The sequence below is a fragment of the Balaenoptera acutorostrata genome, chromosome 20, assembly GCF_949987535.1.
Source record: "Balaenoptera acutorostrata chromosome 20, mBalAcu1.1, whole genome shotgun sequence".
Classification (NCBI taxonomy): domain Eukaryota; kingdom Metazoa; phylum Chordata; class Mammalia; order Artiodactyla; family Balaenopteridae; genus Balaenoptera; species Balaenoptera acutorostrata.
In genome coordinates this window covers 51,684,152-51,702,947 of record NC_080083.1, presented here as the reverse complement: position 1 = coordinate 51,702,947, position 18,796 = coordinate 51,684,152, and the positions used below count along the sequence as shown (strand labels likewise).

General features: G+C 62.1%; 1 protein-coding gene across 8 annotated transcripts in view; it reads left to right on the top strand.

Annotated features, from left to right (window-relative positions):
* The window catches only part of ASPSCR1 (ASPSCR1 tether for SLC2A4, UBX domain containing), a 30,597-nt gene extending 11,949 nt beyond the window's left edge, over positions 1 to 18,648 (top strand). For 4 of the 8 annotated variants that reach the window (XM_057536424.1, XM_057536419.1, XM_057536425.1 and 1 more), the window contains 13 exons: positions 1,732 to 1,789; positions 2,737 to 2,810; positions 3,163 to 3,598; positions 12,463 to 12,602; positions 12,840 to 12,921; positions 13,276 to 13,342; positions 13,779 to 13,841; positions 14,403 to 14,455; positions 15,527 to 15,651; positions 17,860 to 17,911; positions 18,146 to 18,215; positions 18,291 to 18,420; positions 18,551 to 18,648. In XM_057536424.1, the coding sequence (XP_057392407.1) occupies positions 1,732 to 1,789; positions 2,737 to 2,810; positions 3,163 to 3,598; positions 12,463 to 12,602; positions 12,840 to 12,921; positions 13,276 to 13,342; positions 13,779 to 13,841; positions 14,403 to 14,455; positions 15,527 to 15,651; positions 17,860 to 17,911; positions 18,146 to 18,215; positions 18,291 to 18,420; positions 18,551 to 18,629 (1,429 nt within the window). In that variant the 3' untranslated portion in view covers positions 18,630 to 18,648. Of the gene's footprint in view, positions 1 to 1,731; positions 1,790 to 2,736; positions 2,811 to 3,162; positions 3,599 to 12,462; positions 12,603 to 12,839; positions 12,922 to 13,275; positions 13,343 to 13,778; positions 13,842 to 14,402; positions 14,456 to 15,526; positions 15,652 to 17,859; positions 17,912 to 18,145; positions 18,216 to 18,290; positions 18,467 to 18,550 lie in introns of all 8 variants that reach the window. The other 4 variants (XM_057536420.1, XM_057536421.1, XM_057536422.1 and 1 more) reach the window with 4 other exon arrangements.
* The last annotated feature ends 148 nt before the right edge of the window (positions 18,649 to 18,796 follow it).

Sequence of the window (18,796 nt, the reverse complement as noted above, 5' to 3'; positions counted from 1 at the left end):
GTTTACAGGCCTCTCCTCAGATCCCACACGCGGGAATCCGATCCCTCTGGAGGAGCCGACATCAAAGCTGAGCTGCTGTTTGATGTCCAGGGGCCTCCGAGGGCAGCAGGCAGGCAGGCCTTCCCGGGTGCTGCTGTGCTCTCGTCCCTGTTTGTGATTTGTGGTCCCCACACTGGCATCGGGTGCCCTGGACAAGGATTTCGAGGGAGGACGCCTGGCTAGAGCCCCTGAGAGCAGAGGGGACTCTGCCTGTCTCGTGGTGGGCAGTCAGCTTGCTTTCTGAGCCCAGGCAGCTGCTGTCTCTGTTGCCATTGAAAGGAGCAGGACCCCTGTGTCTCCCCACTGCCTTCCTCCTCTCTTGCCCTGGGATCTTGTTTGCTGGAGTATCTTCCCTCACTCTTTCTCTGTTTTGGCTTCAGGATGAAGAGCGTGTAGGCCTGGTCAGGGTTGTCTCTCTGGCACTTTGGGGTCTTGTGTTTTCCTGAGGCCTGGCCACGCTGTGTGTGCGGGGTCACACCCGCCATGGCCGGCCCCCATGTGGCTCTGGTCGAGGGCTGGAAGCCTTCCCTGGGGAGCAGTTTCTTTGTGAGCACAGCCTTGGGGAGAGCCCGGGGTGAGCTCCATGGGGACCGGCAGCCTGTGGGAGGTGGTCAGGGACCTCTTCCAGGGGCCCCCACAGCAAGCTCTGGATTAGCTTGAGTGTCTCAGCCCTGGGGAATATGCAAAAGCATAAACTGAAAGCAAACAAGAGAGATGGGAGAAAACATGCTGAACCTGAGCAGAGGACAGTGTCACGGGTCTCGGGGACGGCCCCAGGCAGCCGAGTGTCCGAGTGTCTGTGTACAGTCCCCAGCTCAGCCTCTGTGTCTCCCATCCCAGCCACCTCCTTGTCTGAGCCCTGGGCTCGGCAGGGCAGCACTGCACGGCCTGAGGGCGCTCCAGGTCTCCTACTCTGGCAGGCGCAACGCCTTGTGTCACCCTTCCCTGTCACCCTTCCCAGAGGAGAGGGTCAGGCCTGGGGCACTGCCGATAGGTCTGGGACACGTGTTTATTTGGGGGCTAGTTCTATGGGTATGTGTCAGGAAATGCAGAAATGAACTTCCCTTGGTCGTCACAGGCCTGTGTGGTACAGCTGTCGAGGTACAGGCCTGTGTGAGTGGTGTTGGCCGTCCTGAGGGTGTGTGCGCGATTGTGCGCCTGCATGCCCGCCATCCTCCAGCCTGCCCAGCTGTGCTTCCTGGGGGCCCTTCCCTCCCATCTCAGGGTCTGGTTTATAGGGGAGGGGCGTTGGTGGCTGGGCCTGCTGCCCACCTCCCTGTTTGTCCTGGCATTGCCCCACTCTCTCCTCGGAGTCTGTGAGATAGATCCGTGCCAAGTGCTCCTGGTGCTTCTGGGGGCAGCAACCTTCTCAGGGGACAGCTTCAGATAAAAGCCCAGATCATGCCCTCCCAGGACTTTCTCATCGCTGACCCTGGGCACAGTTGACAGCAACCCAAGGCACGTCCAGGAGGTGGCTGGTGCTGCCTGTCCCCGTGTTCTGTGTCCTCCCTTTGCTCTGAGCCGGGAGGCCGTGGGCAGGTGGGAGACACCCCCAGGCCATGGGCTGATGGCCAGCCGCAGGGTGGCCAGGGTGGGTGGATCCCCCACAGTGGCTGGCCAGGGTGCCATCCCCAGGGCAGCAGTGCCCCCAGGCAGTGGCTACCTGTGATGCTTTCTTCCCTCCCCTCTCAGGGAGTGTCTGGACCGGCCGTGTGAGGCCAGCCCCGTCTGCGTGTACATGAGAGATGAGGTAGGTGAGCTGTGGGCCCACCCGCCTGGCCCGCGCCCTGCCGCCCACTCCCAGCCGCCACACGGGCCCAGCCCCACTTTCCAATCTGGAAAATTCACTCCTTTAGACCTTTCAAAGCAGCGATGGGCAAACTTGGGCCCTGAAAGCATGATGTGTTTCATGGAAAAAAGGCAGGACGCCGGCTCCGCTGGAACCAACTGCGGGCCGCCCGGGCTGCTCCCAAACCTCCCTCAGAGCCCTGTTTGTTTTCTCAGCTTCTCTCAAAGCCCAAGAGTCACAAAAGTGGTTTCATTTTAATAAATATTTGCTTTGCTCAAAGTTTTGATCTTTTTCAAAACTGAGTGTGGCGTGGTGCAGGCTTGGCCTGGCACTGAGGCCCTGCCTGTCCCCGCCCGCCTGCCCGTGACGGGGGACCCTCTTGGCGCTTGGTCCCCTGGCTCACAGGGGCTTTTTGTTTCAACCCTGGCCAAGCGCCCTTTCCTGGCCTGGGGTGGCCACTGTCCCCGAGGGGCCCCTGGTGTAGACGGGGCACACCCACCTATTTATCGCAGTTTGAGGTTCCTGACCCAGGGCTCAGCGGGGCAGGGGTTCCAGGGCTGTGAGCAGGAGGGACCTGGGGGGATGGGTCCTCCCCTGGAGGAGACAGACCACGGGGCCTCAGGCACCTGGGCCTGGATCAGCTCCAGCCCTCAGAGGGCTGGTCAGCTGGCCAGATGTGCCTAACCCAGGCCTGAGCCCTGCCCACCCAGACCTCGGATGGGGTGGGGTTGGGGAGACAGACATGGACCAGCGAACAAATGCTCGGGTGTAGATTGGGGTGCAGGGGGCTGGACCCAGGCCTTTTGGGAGCTGTGGCTGGCTGGGGGACCCCACGGTGCTGGTGACACAGTGCCCAGGCTGGGGGAGGCAGCGAGGGGTCAGCAGGATGTCCTGTTCCCTCCTTACAGGTGACCGGCGGAGCCGCCTTGCAGAGCACGACGCTGCAGTCACTGGGCCTCACCGGGGGCAGTGCCATCATCAGGTGGGGGGTCTCTGAGTCTGGTTTAGTGAAGAAAACTGTAGTCTCAAGGGAAAGGAAACAGGAAACGCGGGGAAGCCCAGACCCTTGCCGGTCGCTTCTCCCGTCTGCAGTCTGGGGGGGCTGGGCACCCTGGGGCGCAGCGTCAGGTGGGGGATCTGCCCTCAGCCGGGCTGGCGTGGCGGCCCCACGCACGCTCCTTCCCCCGTGAGGTGAGGTGGGTCGGGAAGGGCTGTGGGGTGCTTTCAGGGGATTGGATTTGGTTTGGTAGTCACCAGAAGATACGATGCTGGCACTGTGAGACCCGGGGCTCCGTGTATGGAATTTCATTTGCTTTCCGGGCCTACCCACTCAGGTTTTCCATGAAGCCACACGATTCCACTGGCAAGCAGGAGCCTGGGGTCTCCTGGAGCAAAAGCCCAGGAAGCCCGACCCCTTCCTTGTTGGCCGACCAGGCAGCCAGCAGCCCTCTGTTTCCACTGAATTCAGCGGGGCTCAGCCAGGGCGATGTGAGCCATCAGGATGAGGCAGCGCGCCCGGGGGCCGGTCGCGTGGATGGCCTGGGCCCGAAGCCGGTGGATGCTCAGGCGAAGCAGATCTCGAAGGAGCCCACACCAGCCCCCTTTGTTCCTTTCTCGGGTGGGGGACAGCGACTGGGGGGCCCCTCCGGGTCCGTGAGGCCTCTGATGTCATCTTCAGCCAAACTGCCAAAGTCCTTCTCCAGCCCTGCAGGCCCCTCCCAGCCAAAGAAGTCGAGGCCTGGCCAGGAGCCCCAGCCGGAGCCGGAGCTGGTAAGGGGCGAGCTGGGCGCTGGGGTCCTTTCTCTTGACTGCACCTGACATCGTGGCTGGTCAGCCCAGGGTGCAGCAGGGTCGCTGGGTGCGGTTTCATCTTCCCAGGGAAGCGATTTTTTGGTTTTGCTTTGCCTGAAATCAGCTTTCTTGAGGCACCATTTTAGATATACAGTTGATGGGTTTTGACAAACCTGTGTGTCCTGGCTGACCATGTCACAGCCAAGAGAGCCATCCTTCCCAAAACCTTGGACCCGGCGCCCCCATCTTCTCCTGGGCTGGTGGGTTTGACTGGCTTTTGACGTGAAGATGGTTTGACCTTGATTGTCCCACGCCACATTGACTCCTGAGCCAGGCTGCCTCAGCTCACCCGCTACATCCCACCACTGGCCAGTGGGCGTGTGGGGCACGCACCAAGCAGGTAGAAGAGGGTGAGTTTGCTCACTCTTCACAACCTTGTGGGTGGGGCCTCGGGCATCTCTGGTGGGGACTTCTTGGAAGTTCCTGGCGGCCATCTGAGCCACGGCTGGGAGGAGGGCATGCAGCCCTCACGGAGCTGTGATGAAACGGCCCAGGCCTTGGGTTGCCTCTGTGACGCTGTCTTCTTATCTGATCAGCTCTATCGAGGTACGACTTACTATATAGACACCTACCATCAGGGCAGTGTTGGGCTTTTTGTCTTCTCGATGTTGAATCTGTCTTTGGGCACCTTTGAGCTGTGCCCTAGTTTCACATCCTCCCCCACAGTGATGCCCGCCCCCGTCCCCTGCTCTGACCACACACAGACATGAGGAGTGGAAGGGACCTTGCATCTTGGATCACGCTGAACAAGGGGACCCCCAGCTGGGCGGCACCTCTGCAGAAGTCAGGCATGTGGCCAGTGTCTGCCTCCCCGCTGTCTGATGGAGGCCATCTCTGGTCTTCTGTGGGTCAGGCCAGCCTCACCCTGGGCAGTTGCAGCCGTGTTGGAGCTCCTAAGAGGGAGGACAGGCGTGGCCCCTGTCGGGTTGGTGCTCAAGCTTGGCGCCAGGGCAAGACTTTCTCCTTGGAGTGCCTCTGGGACTTTCTCCAGAAGGGCTTTCATGAGTCGTACGGCAGAGCTTCCATAGGCTTCTTTGTGTCCCTCTGTGTGACTGCTCCCTCAGCAGCGCTCACAGACTGTTTTCAGGAAAGGCGTGTTGTAGATTTCCCAACGTCTTGGGCTCCTGGGCTGTGCCAGGCCCCCTGCCTCCTGGGGTTGGCCCCTGGGGAGGCTCAGGCGTCCAGCTTAGGTCTGTGGCTTGTGGCTGGAGAGGGTCTTTCCTAATAAAGAGACCTTACGGTGGGGCCAGCCTGGGTTTCCAGGCTGGGCTGCACGTTGTCACCTGTGGAGCCCTTGAGGCTGCACAGGCGCATGTGGGCGTTATTCGAGACGCCGCTGCGCCTTCTCAGTGAGGGCTCCAAGTTCTCCGCTCTCTTCTGCCCTTCCTTCCAGCCAGAGCGGCTCCATGTGCCAACACTCAGGGTCCACTTGAGGTTTTATGTGGTGAGAAGGATGACACTGCTGAAATGAATTCGTTCTTACAAATCACCTTTCCAGACGATGGAGAGCCATCGCAGGATTCCCTGCCTGGAGCAGGAGCTTGTGGAGTGAGGATGGTGAGGCTCCACCCGGGCAGTGGATGCTGCTGGTTTTTATACCCAGCAGCCTTGCTCACTTGCTTTACTGGTTCCAGCAGTTTCTCATTTTCAGTTGGAGTCTGCAAATAATGTCAGTTTATCTTTTTCCTTGATGTCCTTACTTCTCTCATTTTTTTTTCTTGTCGTATTGCAGTGATTGGGTCTCTGGTAACTGTTGAATAGCAGCAGATTTAGCGGGCATCCTTGTCTTGACCTTGATCTCACACGGAGTAATCTTAGTTTATCTGTGAAAGATGCTGCGGGCTGTGAAAAGTCTTTATCAAATCAAGAGTTTCTATTCCTAATTCTCTGAGAATTTTTCTTTATCAAAAGTAAGAGTGGTGCTTTATGAACTGCTTTTGCCGCATTGAGGTGATTCCATGCCTTCGCTCTCGTTTAGTTCGTTTGCATGCTGAGGTTTTGGATAGATTTCCCCCATGAAGCTATCCTTGCATTCCAGGGGTCAGTCCAGTTTCAGTGATGTGTTTAGCTACACTCTGAGTTGCAGTTAACTAATATTTTAGTGCTGGAGCCTGCATCTTGTCTCTTCTAGAGCACCCTCCTCACTCTTGCTTTCAGGTCACACACCTGAAGGGGAGGGTGGAGGGGCAGGGGCACCTGTGCCTGCGCGGGGCAGGCCGTGGGGAGGCTCAGCGGTGGGACAGAGCCCAAGTTCCTGCAGAGGGGCAGGCGGCGGGGGCTTCCTCCTGCTTCCTGAACCACGATTTGTGTGTCCTTGCTGAATGGATGGGGGAGGGGAGGGGAGGGGAACTGAGCCAGTCCCAAGCCCCGTGAATGTCCATCCTGGGGAGGTGGTGGTGGTGCCCTGGCTCTTCAGGGACCCCACTGGCTTCTACGCTGATGTCTGGGCTGCATTAGACACTAGTACGAAGCCCCCAGTCTCACAGGCTCGTCACCTGGGCCCAGAATCAGCTTTCGAAGGCAGAGCCTTGTGGTCGGGGTGAGCCAGGGCCGGGGGCCCGACTCCCTTCGGGCCTGCTCTTTCTGGGGACCCCTAGGTTTGGGGACCAGAAAACTAGTACCGGGGCTGGCTGTCTCCTTCTCCCACCCTAAAGGCTGTGGCTCTCTGCATCTCTTGGGAACCTGCTGACTCCCCAGGGCTGTGTGGGGAGTGGCCTGGTCTGGTGCCAGCCTGATAGGTGGTTGCTGTCAGGCGCAGGATCCCAGTGCATCCCCGAGCACTGACCCCAGGGGCCCCAGGAAGGAGGAGTCCCGGGGAGGGTCCGCCTGGCCGCCAGCAGTGCGTGTCTTTGATCTGGGAGCCCCAGCAGCTGGTTGATTGTGGAGCGTCCCCCGCCCGCCTGCCTCGCGCCTCCTGTCACACTGACAGCCGTGCACCCGGAGGCCCGGCTGGCCACATGCTGTCTGCTTTGTGTCCCCTCGAGTCCTGGGGGAGGGGAGAAGGGAACAAATCAGAACTTTTGGGGGAACTTCAAAGGTACACTTTAGTAATCAAAAAGAGTTTCCAAGTTTCCCATTAATGTTTTGCCTGTGTGTGGTTTTGGATTTGAATGAAGAGTCAGAAGAGACAGGATGAAATACAGGCAGGTCCTCGGCTGAGGCCCAGGATGGTTTACAGACCCGGGCGGCTCCTGCCTTTGATGTCAGAACATTAATTATTAGAAGGTAGTTTTACTGGCCGTCAGAACCGAGTGTGGAGAGAGGCTGGGGCTGCCCGGCGGCCCCTGGCCTGTCCTTTGAAGTCCTTCCGCTGGCCCAGGAGGCTGCCCTGCAGCTCTTTGTGCTGCTGGGCCATGCTCCCAGCCGGCGTCCCCCCACGCAGCTGGCACAGGGGTTCGTGATCAAAGGCCCCAACCCCCTGGGAAGGGCGGGCTGACTGCAGTCTCCCCTGCCTGCCCCTCACCCTCCAGGGGATGGTCTCATCTCCTGAAGACGTGGCCCCGGGGGCTTACTCCGCACCTTGCACCCATGTCTCAGAGCAGGCGTCAGCTTCGCCTCTGGCTGTCCCCAGTTTACGGGAAGGTTTAGAACACTCAGGGCTGGGGGGAGCCTGGCCAGGACCTGGGGCCTGGGGTGGACCGAGAGCAGTGCCCCTTGCTGCCCTGCCACCCTCCTCCTCTTGGCCTGGGGTGCCTGTCCATGACATGCCCCCAAGAGCACAGCCCGCTGTCCCCCCGTGTGTGGGCCCAGGGCGTGGTGTGAGCCTGTCCCTGCTCTGCCGGTGTTTGTGGACAGTCCCGGGGCTCTGGTCTTGGCCTTACTTGGGATGCCCTTTGAGGTTTGCTGGCAGATGGGTCAGCAACTTTGAAGGCCCCAACTGAGTCTTGAGGCGGTTTTTAAAGCCTGGTGACAGGCAGGTGCCCTCCAGCTGTCCCTGTCATGCTTCGTCTCAACCATGACTGGACTTGGGGGAGAGACAGATGCCCAGCCTGCGAAGCCATGGAGAACCAGTGGGTAAGGTGCCCCAGCTGCCAGAGTACCGCCTGGAACTCCAGAGCTGCCCGCAGGGCCAGGCAGCCTCATTTGCAGGCCCCCATCCTGATCGGGCTCAAGGGGCTCCCTCTGCGGGGTTTCTCCTGGCCCTTTGGTCTGCTGTGTGCATCCGCCCCTGGGTTTGCTGGCCTGGAGCAGGCGTCTTCCCCCGTGCATGAGGAGAGCCACCCCACACCTTACATTTGCTTATTTCAGTCCTTTGGGGGTTCATGCACTGCGTGCACAGACAGGTGGGGCCACGCCAGGGCACTGGAGCCACCGGCTTTCAAAGTGTGCCTGCGTCACTGTCGCAGCCCAGCATTTCTCTTCTTCTTAAAGATGCTCTCGGTTTTTCCTGCTTGGAAGGCGGGCAGGCCCAGGTGTGGACGTTGGCCCAGGGCTGGGGCAGGCGCGGCCTCCGCCTGTGCCGCTGGCAGGCCCAGCGGATGAGGGGCTGGAGTTCAGTGCAGCCTTGCCGGTCAGGCCCGGCCTCGTGCTGGCACGTTGCTCCCTCCAGAGGGCGGCCGGCTCTGAGAGTGACGGAGGCTTGGCCCGCGTTCCTCCCGCGTAGTGTTTCATTTCAGCTCCAAGCCTCAAGGGGAAACGCTTCACATTCCCTGTTACCAAAAACCATTGTCAGAGGACAGTCTGGGTAAGAGGGAGGCGGGAGGGTGGGAGGAAAACAAGAGCCCTCACAGGGAAGCTGGAAAATCTGGGGTTGAGGTCACCTCCAAATAGTTTTTACATTTTTTCTCCCTGTGTCATCATGTCCTGGAAAATTACTGTCAAGAAAATGAAACCTCAGCAGGCAGTGAGGCTGCTTTTGACATGGGGAGACCCCTGTGTGCCCAAGTGGGTTCTCAGCCACTCGTGTGGCGGCCACTGGAGCATGTCCACTGGCTGTTGGGGGAAGCCGTGGGCCCACGTCTCAGCCCAGAGCCGCGTCCCCTGGTCCCCTCCAGGCCTGGCCTCTGACTGCCTGTGGCATGGGGCTGAGGGTAGGCAGTGCCCTCACACCTTCCTCCCCTCGGGTCTCCCTCGAAGGGTCCATCCCGGCATGACAGAGGCTCTTTCTGAAGGCACTGGTGGCCGTCCACAGCTGGTGGCTGGTCCCCAAGTCCCCATGGCTGAGTGGCCCAGGTGTCAGTCCAGTGTCTTTGCAGCCTCAGGCCGTCACCCAGGGCCTCCTCTGAACGTCACCCGCAGAGGGTGCTCCTGTTCCCCCCCCCTCTGGAGGCTCCTTTCCCTCCCAAGTGCCCTCTGGGCCCCTCGCCAGTATCCTCCAGTTCGCAGACAGCCTGACTCGTCTGCTCTCTCCGTCCACCTCCCTCCTTTCTGGTCTTCTGGGTGTTCTCTTGTCTTAATACCCTCGGTGGAGGCTGGGACAGGGGAGTCTTTGCTAGGGTCGTGTGCTTGCAGGAAATGAGAAACCCCTGCTGGGCGTTCCACCAGAAGGATCGGGTCTCTTGTGGCCACGCCCTTGGAGCCTGCAGACACCTGCCGTTCCTCCCCTCAGGATCATGCCCGCGCCTGTTTCCTCATCTGTCATGCGCTGTCATGTAGACCCCCCCCACCCCATGGGCTCAGACCCCAGGCTCTGGCTGCCTCCTCATCGTTCTGCCCATCTTCTAGCCGACAGTGAGATGCCTACAGCGTCGGGGCCACCGGGGGAGGGACCGGCTCCTCTGGCTTTCCTGGGGTTAAGGGGTGGGGGCGGGGGGAGACGGGGCCGGGGCTGTGCTCTGGAGACTGACAGCGTTCAGGAGCTGGACCTTGAGCTGATGATGGAAAACCTGCGACTTTGGCAGGATGACCCAAGCCTGGCGACATTGGGTTCTTAGTGGAGGCGCGTCCTCCAAGTGGCTCCCTGGTAGGATCTGGAAGAGCAGACCTGGAGATTTGGGCTGTGAGGGCCAGCTGTCAGGTGCGCTGAGAAGGTTCTAGGCCTGCCACCCCACCAGCATCCTCGGGCACCAACTGGGAGGTTCATCTTGGAGGCCCATCCTGGACCCTGGGGCTGTGTCCCTCGGCCAGCACACAGGAACCCAGTCCCCGTGGTGAGGGCGCTGAGGCCCTCTGACAGTGGCCACTATGCGTTTTTTTTTTTTTTTCTTAATGGTGTCTCATCCTAGATCTCTATTCTCCATCCAAAAACATCTTCATAAATCCACCTAGGATGGGAGCTGTGCATAATAACTGCCCATGACCAAGGAGCGGCAGGTAAAGGAACAGCAAATGAGGGCCAGATTGCCGGCAGAGCGTTGGAAGTGAGCAGGGCCAGGGCTTGGCCTCCGCTGGCGCCGTGTCTGCCCTGCTTCCTCCCATGTGGAGCGGTCAGACCCACTCCTCCTTTCCTGGTCTCTCTCCTCTTTGCGGTAGAAATACCTGCTGGGCAGGCTACGTGGAGGTGTTTGAAGCCCCCTGGCTTCTCCCTCGGTCATTTGGTAGGACAGGGTGGTCCGTCCTACCAGCCCAGCCATGGACATCCACTGTTCTCATGGGACAGGGACCGCCTGGGGTCCGGTCGTGGCGGCAGCTCTGGGACTTGGGTGGTCTGGCCCCTGGGCTCTGATGGGCAGCAGAGGCTGCTCGGAACCCTGGCTCCTCTGCCCAGGAGCAGGGAGGCCCCCAAGACGCAGGGCGGTGCAGGAGAATGAGAGAGTGTGATCTCGAGGTGGCTCTCTCCCAGTGCTCTGGTTCCCGTGTGGGACCCCGGCTCCTGGCTGCTCTTGGACAAACGGGCTTCTGGAGCAGAGCTGAGGCATAGGAGGAGGGGTGTGAATCGAGGGTAGATCCAACGCGGAGAGAGATTTTTGTCTGCTCACTTTCTGACTGAAAGTCAGTGGCCCCTGAGCAGCATGAAGCCAGCAGCTGGTGTCACCTGCGTCCCTGTTCTGGAAGTTGTGGGAGGGTTGTGGGAAGTGCTAGCAGTCTGCAGTCCTCCAGGTTACCCCTGGGCTGTGCACTGGAAGTACCCAGGAGGACAAGGAGGCCGGAGTGGCCCCGTGCACTCAGGGTCGGGCTTCCCCAGCCGTGCCCCCCGGGGATCAGGGGGCCTGTCTGATAGTCAGGCTCAGCTCCAGGTCATGGATCACAAGTCACCCAATTGCTGGATTCTCGGGGTGACTTGTGTGCCCAGATCTGGGTCCTCGGAGGGCGGGACCGGGACAGGGAGGTCCCAGAGCTTGCTCGTTGGCTTGTGGGCTTTGTGCTCGAGCGCCAGGGGTCCTGGCACTCATGGACACAGCAGTGCCCAGCTCAGGCACATCCACGTCTGCCCTCGCCCTCCCCCAGGAGCCCAGGCGAGTGCTCGGCCCTTCTGGAATGCAGGCGCCGTGGCTATGGGGGGCAGCCTGGCGCCTGGCATCTTGTTATAAAAAGCTCTGGCGTGGACTGCCTGTGGGCTGCAGGAGGGTTGTGGCTTTGAGGGGGCAGCTCCCAGGGGCCTCGGTCAGCCACCTACGGACCCCACTGCCCGGGCCTCAGCCAGCCCCTCCTGTCCACCCTGCCACAGTGCCTTGAGATCAGTGGGGCTTCCTGGCGAGAACCCACCTCCCTTCATTACAAGGAGTGACGCAGCTGTGCACTCAGGAGTGGCAGAGACCTGCTGGCCTGGGCAGTCAAGGCCTCGGGTGTGGCTGGGGGAGCAGCCCTGGGACACCTGGCAGGTGCACTGGGCAGCTTCAGCCCTCGACCAGCCCCAGGTTGGTGAGTCTGACCTCTAGAGTGGGTGGGGCTGTGGTCAGGCCAGAGCGCAGGAAGGGTTGATCGGAGAAGCCTGCTGAGCCCGGCTCTGAGTGTTGAAGGCAGGAGGTGGGATTTCAGTGCTAGGCTGGGGCGGGGAGGAGGGGGCAGGCGGGAGCAAAAGGCAGAGAAGTGACCTCACCCCAGACGGCTTGTGGATGTTCTGTGCAAGGGAGGGCAGGACCTGGCGTGGGCCCTGCCGGCCCAGCTGGACACCTCTGTCAGGCCTGGCTCCATGGGCGGCCTCAGCGCCACGAAGGTGTCTCCCCACATAGTCACTTGGGCTACACTCGCTACAATTACTCACCCGGAGGCACTGCAAGCAGAGCAGGCCCTGCCTTGTAATTTCCGTCTCCATTGCTGCCAATTAGGAGAGATGCTGTCCCTTCCTGTGTCCCCATGGTGGGCAGAGGGTGGGGCCGGCCGCTCCCCCAGAGAGGGGAGGAGGGGTCAGCCTGGCCATGGAGCCAGCAGCTGGCAGGTTTTTGCCAAATCGCTAATTTGGGGGCTGTCGCTTCTCCTGCCCCTCCCGTGGAACCGCTGACATGGCCGTGACCAGGGCACTGCTCCCCAAGTTTGTTCCCCACTTGGGAGACCCTGATAACACGTAGCTCCCTGGGGCTCGTGGGGAGCCCCCACGGAGACAGGAAGTGAACAGAGATGCTGCTGCTCACCCACTGCCCAAGTACCGCCTCCCCCCCACCCAGCAGTCAGGGTGCCAGCTGACCCGGCTGAGCCAAGACCCCAGGGCCATGTGCCCTGTTGGTGAGTGAGGGTCTCAGCGTCAGTGTTGCTAAGCAGGCAGGCATGGAGGGAGGGGCCTCCAGTCCTGGACAGGCTCAGCTGTCCCATGCCCCATCCTGGAGCCCCGGCCCTGGCCATGGGCTGACAGGCGGGGCCGGCAGCACATGGCTCAGCCAGGGTCTGCACGGCCACCCCAGCCCCCTGGGGTCGGGAGCCTGGGCCCTTCCTGGGACCTGCATCAGCCGAGCCCTCTGCCTGCCCAGCCAGTGGACCGAGACCCCGTGGTGTGCCACCCTGACCTGGAGGTGCTGCTCCAGGCCTGGCCCGCGGAGCTGCCTGACGAGTTCTTCGAAGTGACCGTGGATGACGTCAGAAGACGCTTGGCCCAGCTCAAGAGTGAACGGTGGGTGTGCACCTGGCCCCTTCAGAGACACCCGTGCCCTTGGCAGCACCTCGGAGGGTGAGGGGGCCCAGGCAGGGGGCTCCTAGTCCTGTCTGGCCCTCTGTTGGGGAGCAGCTCACGAAGTCCAAGGGGACGAGGGAGAAACCCAGAGTCCAGCTGGTGTGGGGCCTCTGCTCTGGTTGGGGAGACCTGGGACCTTCACCGCTGCCACCCCCCACCCCACCCCCCCTGCCCCAGGAAGCGCCTGGAAGAAGCCCCCTTGGTGACCAAGGCCTTCAGAGATGCTCAGATGAAGGAGAAGCTGCAGCGCTACCCTAAGGTACCCTGGCCTGGGGCGGGAGGTGGTCTGCACATGGCTCTGCACTGGGGCCTCCCACAAGCCACTGGCCGTGGTCTCGTGTACTTCAGCCCAGGCCTACATGGCCGCGGTTCGTTAATGAGCCAGGCAGCCCCGTTCTAAGATGAAAAACATCAGTGTGTTTTCACAAGTGCACGTGGGTACTTGACTGGTCCTTGTGTCCAGCCCATGGGGCCAGGAGTGTCAGGGGGCAGCCAAGGTGAGGGGGTGCTGGCCCGGCGTGGCCGGGGGACCTAGCCATCGTGGGCCCAGGAGTGCGGATGCCTGGATTGGACTCTAGCTGTCCTGTTGACAAGCTGGCTTGTCCTGGTCTAGGTGGTCTTGAGGGTCCTGTTTCCTGACCGCTACATCCTGCAGGGCTTCTTCCGCCCCAGCGAGACCGGTGAGCAGCCCCGTCTGGGAGGGCGGGGGGGCCCTATGAGCTCCTCCAGGCTCCTTCCCTCTGGGCCGTGGGGCAGGCAGCGGGTGGAGGGCTGGGGGCCAGCTCACATTGGAGGCTCGCAGACCAGCTGAGCAGTACCCGTGGGACTGGCTGGCCCCATGCACCCATCTGTTCTGGGTGTGGGTGGGACAGAGGGGCACCCAGAGAAAGGTAGACCCAGGCCTCCCCCACACCCAGTAGTGGGGTCTTTGGCCTGGGGCTGCAGCTCACCTGGAAGGAAGGCAGCAATGCCACCAGTTCTGAGTGGGGTTCTCGGTGACCTTGGGGAGCGGGTCTGCACACAGGTTGGACCTGGCTCGTCCCATTGCAGAGGGGGCCCGGCCCTGGAGTGGGTCTGAGTGTGGGATCCCTGCTCACCCCACCCTTCCTCCTGCAGTGGGGGATTTGCGGGACTTCGTGAGGAGCCACCTGGGCAACCCCAAGCTGCCGTTCTACCTGTGTAAGTGCTTTTCTGGGACCTCCTGCTCAGCAGTCCTGGCACCTCCCAGTTGGGGCTTGAAGCAGCTTTTCCCACAGAAACAGCATCATGGGGCAGGCGGGTCCTGTGCTGGTGTCCGAGCATGAGTCCGGGACTGGGCAAGTTGGGGAGGGAAGTTGACCCTGCTCAGCATCCCTGTGCCCTTTGCTTCCCACCTGGCCAGGAGCTGTAGGGGCTGGGGGCACAGGGGCGAGCTGCTGGCCTCCTTTGGAGGGCGTCTGGGTAGTGAAGGGTCAGGCCGCAGGGCTGCACAGGGAACTGTGCAGGGTAGGTGTCCCCTTGCAGGTGAGTCTGCCCGAGGCCCTCTCCCCAGCTTCTTGCTGGGTTTTTGCAGCAGTAGAGTGATGGACACAGGGGGATGTGAGCTGAGGGGTACTTCAGAAATCCCTCAGCTGAGGCCTATGGCCCAGGCCTCCTGGTCACTCTCAGGCCTGTCCTGGGGTGGGGGGTGCATGGGCAAGGGATGGGGGGGTGATGGGGGGGGCGAGGCGTTTCCTGGTGCAGACAACCATCTTTCCGCAGTCATCGCTCCTCCAAAAACCATCCTGGACGACCACACGCTGACCCTCTTTCAGGTACTGCCTGCCTGCCTGCCTGCCTGCCTGGCTGGTGGGTGCTGCTAGGGCTGGCCCGGGAGGGGCACCTGCCCAGGAGGGAGCGTGAGGCCATAGTCGGGAGTATGATAAGGCCTTTTAGAGGGGTGGACTCGGAGGGAGCAGAGTGCCTCTGAAGTCAGTTTTGGGGCTTTGCAGCCTCCTCTGCCTCCTGCCCCAGTGGGGATGGGCCTGCCCGGCTGGCTGCCACCGTCCTGAGCCAGGACTGCCCCTGGGTCTGGGTGAGAAGGGACTGGCAGGTGGGGCTGCTTAGGGGAACCCCTTAAGGGCCAAGGGTCAGAGGCCTCGGCTGCAGGTGGCTGGCTGCCCAGACTGGAGGGGCTGCTGCCAGGCCTGCTGCCTTGCCCCTGCCTTTCCCCTGGACCCTGTGGCCTCCTCTGGGAATGCCGTGGTGGGCCCTCCCTGCTAGCTGGAGGCCCCTAGAGCTCCCAGGGTGAGGAGCGTTGATCCGGTGCCCTGCTGGGCCTCAGTCCAGAGCAAGAAGGAATGTCCTGTCCCTTCACCCCAGGAGAGCAGCCTGAGGCCTCCCCAGCCCTCTAGCCTAATGGTTTCCTCTTAAAGTGTCTTCAGATATTTTAATTAGTAACAGAGGCTGGCCTTTGTTAAGTGGCCAGCAGGCCCTGCAGAGGTCTGAGTTGGGGCAAGGGGGTCTGCTTGCTGCTCAGGGCTGCCACCGTCATGGGGGGATGGGGCCAGACCAGCAGAGAGGCTGGAAGCCCACCAAGGAAAGGAGTCAAGGTTGGTGGGAGCAGGGTGCGTCCCCCGCCCCCCCTCCCCCTTCTCAGCCCCCTTCTGCAGCCCCCCGGGAGCCCCAGAGGCACTGGGCCTCCTTCCTCTATCCCCACCCGCCCTCCCTCCCTCCCCACTCTCCCTCGCTGGCCAGCCTGTTGATAAACATTGAATTTGGAAGATGCTTTGGGATGGAGAGGGGCCAGCGTCCAGGCACCCCCCTCCAATTAGGAACCCTGGGGTGCTGCCTGTCCCGCCCACGTGGCCTGATTCCTGGTGACACTCTGCCCCCGCTACCAGCAGCCGTCTCCTTTCATCCGTCAGCTCGCCCTGGAGCCGTGGGGCCTCTGCTCGGAGTGGCGTCCCTGCCCGCCCGTGATCAGAGAGCTGGCAGGGCTCAGGGAAGGAAGCCTTCCTCCCTCCTGCGGGTGAGCAGGCGCGGGTGCGGAAGCTGCTGGCTTTCATGTCCCTGGCAGGGCCGCGTTCTGGCTGCCGGCTGCCCTGGAGGCTGCCCAGGGGCCGGTCCTGCGCCCCAGAAAGTGACAGCTCAGGGTGGGTGTGGGGGATGGCAGCCCAGTGCCCTTTTTGGCCACTGGATCAGGAGAGTGACTATTTGTTGGGAGAGGCCAAGGGTGAGGCCAAGGATGGGAGGAGGCAGAGGACCCAGTCCGTGGACACAAAGGTCCCCAACACCCCACGTCATACCTGCTTCCTGGGACTGAGCCCCCTTAGTGCTGGTGCTGCCCCAAGCCTCAGGGACCTCACTTGGCTCCCATCTCAGCCAACCCCCCACCACTGCCTCACCCAGAGCCCCTCCATCCCCCTTAGTGATGCCCTTAGTGGGCCCTGAAGACCACCACAATCCACGTAGACCTCGTCAGCCTGAGCAGAGGGGTACACCCTCCCTCGTGGCGGTCGTGGTGGTCTTCTGTGCTGTCCACTCACCCCTTTTCCAATGGGATTCCCTGAGACACAAGCTGGCAGGTAGGGGGCTTCCAGCAGGTGCTGAGGAAAGGCAGGGAGGCCAGGTTCAAGAGGAGCTGTCTCGAGGGGCCCAAATGGGTCCTTCAAGGCTTCAAGCTCTGCAGACCCCAGACGGCCCAGCTGGGTGGGTGGCCCCAGTGCCTGGCGGGTTGGCCAGGTCAGGGTCTGGCTTCACTGGGCTACCCTAGAAAGGTTGAGGCACTGTCCTACCTGTGTTTCTCCCCCCACCCCCCCAGCTTCCAGTGCCTCCAGGGCACTGGGGCTGCCCTCGTGCACCCTGCTGCAGCCCATCTCTCCGCACCAGGCTGTGATCCCAGGCATCACAGTGGGGTTTCAGAGCGTTCACGGCCCTTCTCTGCCCCTCGGCTTCAACTGCAATCTCAGCGTTCCTAGGCCTGGCCTTTGAAGCTTCCTCTTATTAATACTCCCCACCCAGACCCCAAGAGCTCAGAGCTGGGCAGAGAGGATGTGCTCAGCTGGCAGCAGCGGCCCTTCCGCCAGGGCTAAGGACACAGAGCCTTGGGCGGTGGCCTCCCTGCTGCCTTAGGCCAGCTTTGGGGCTTACAGCCATGGTTCTCCTCAGGTGCAGAGGCGGGTATAGAGGCAGGTTATGACACTGGAGGGCTTCGGTATCCTCTGCAACAACCCTGACTCTGCACCACAGTCCAGCCCCCTGCCTGGGAGGCCTCCGGGGGCGTTTCGGGGGCCACGTGATGTGTCCTTGTCCCACACCTGTGCAGGTGGAGCCAGTCCTGAGCAGAAATCTTGCACCACCACCTCCAGGACAGGTGGCCTCCAGGACAGCCCTCCAGGAGGGGTGTGGGGACCCCAGTGCAACACCCACCCTGCAGGACAGGCTTGACGCTGGCTGGCACTGGCTTTTCCTTATCAAGCGAGTCAGGGAACCCACCTGTGGGCTTTTCGGTCAAGGCAGTAGGCCTGGAGGCACCTCTCAGCCTGGGACTCCCAAAGCAACTTGGCTCCGAGACCCCCCCCTTCCCCATGTGCCGGGGCCCACTGAGGGTCCCTCCCATGGCGCTCCTGTCTCCCATCCAGCTGCTCCCAGTGGATCTGGGCTCATATGTCAGTCCCTATGGAGTGCCCCCCACTCCCGCACTCTGGGCAGCACAGGTGAGGGAGGGGAGTTGGGGGCATGGTGGGCTGTGCCCCGTGCCCCCACCCGTGTAGTTCTGTGTGGTGCAGTTCTGTGTGCGTCTGCATCTCCTCTGACCTCTTGACCTCCTGCAGTCTCTGCTGAGGGTGGGGACTTACAAGCTTAGTTCCCACCGTCAGAATGTCAACTGTTCACCCTGGGAACTGGGCAGGAAGGGGAGGTAGTTAAAAATGCCAGAGCACACACACCACGAGAACTTCCTGTTTAGCTGGTGCTTGGGGCTGGCCCTAGGATTCTATGGTCTGATGCCCTGGCCTGGCTTGCACTGGGGTTGGTGCCAGAGGAGGAATAGGTAAAGCTGGGCAGCGGACTGTGCGGTGGGAGGGGCCTGGTAGGGCCGTAGCCCTCCTCAGCGGAGCCCTGGGCCTGATGGGTGCAGCACTCATGAGGCCAGCACGGAAGTGCAGTGCAGCCCTCCTCTCTGCCATCCTCCACGGTGCCCACTTGGTCCCTGAGCTCTCCTCTGCCCTCCCTGCAGGCAAACCTCTTCCCTGCTGCCCTTGTGCACTTTGGACCTGAGGAGCCAACAGGTGGGTGGGGCCCCCCTCTGCCCACTGCTGACCAGCCCTGGGCCCCGCATCCCAGCTCATCAGATGCCCCAGAGCAGGGGACTTCAGGTCTGGGAGGGAGACCTGTGGCCCCGATACCCCCATACCCTTCTCCTAGGGGCTTCAGGCTGGGCCACGCCCCCTCCCAGAGCAGAGCAGCAGTAGGCAGGGGCACCCCCTTCTCTGTGGCCTGAGGGTAGGCTGGGCCTCCTGCAGGCATCTACCTGGAGCCCACGCTGCTGGAACACACCGTTTCCCCGTCTGCAGCTGACGTGCTGGTGGCCAGGTGAGTTTCCACAGAGGGTGGGGAGAGCCCGCTGCCGCAGTGCCCACCATCTGGCACCTCGGCCTTCGTTCTCAGGTCCATGTCCAGGGCCGCTGGAACCCCACCCCCGCCGCCAGCCCCTGACCCTGCGCCCGTTGAGTTGGAGCCAACTGCTGAGGAAGGGGCAGTGGGCCCCCCTGAGCCCAGCCCTGGGACGGCCCAGCCGGTGAGGAGGGGTCTGGGCAAGGTGCCCAAGTGGCTGAAGCTGCCAGGTACTGTGGGGGGTGGCCGGGTGGGGAGGGGCTGCTGGGCAGGAGCCTAGGGCCCAGAGGTCATCCCGTGTGTTTGCGCTGCAGCCAGCAAGAGGTGAGAGCCGCCAGCCCAGAGGTGCCACTCTGCCACCACAGGACCCCTGCCCACCCTGAGCGGGAATAAACACGTGAACCTCTCTTGAGACCCTCCTGTCGTCCTTTCCAGGGCAGGGGCCCTCGGTCCTCTGACCCGCTGCCGCCCCTGCACCCAGCTCCCAGCAACGGGCCTCCAGCCTGGCTGGACGGTGATGTGGGCCTGGGAGGCTGCTTGCTGGGGCTTGTTCTCGTTAA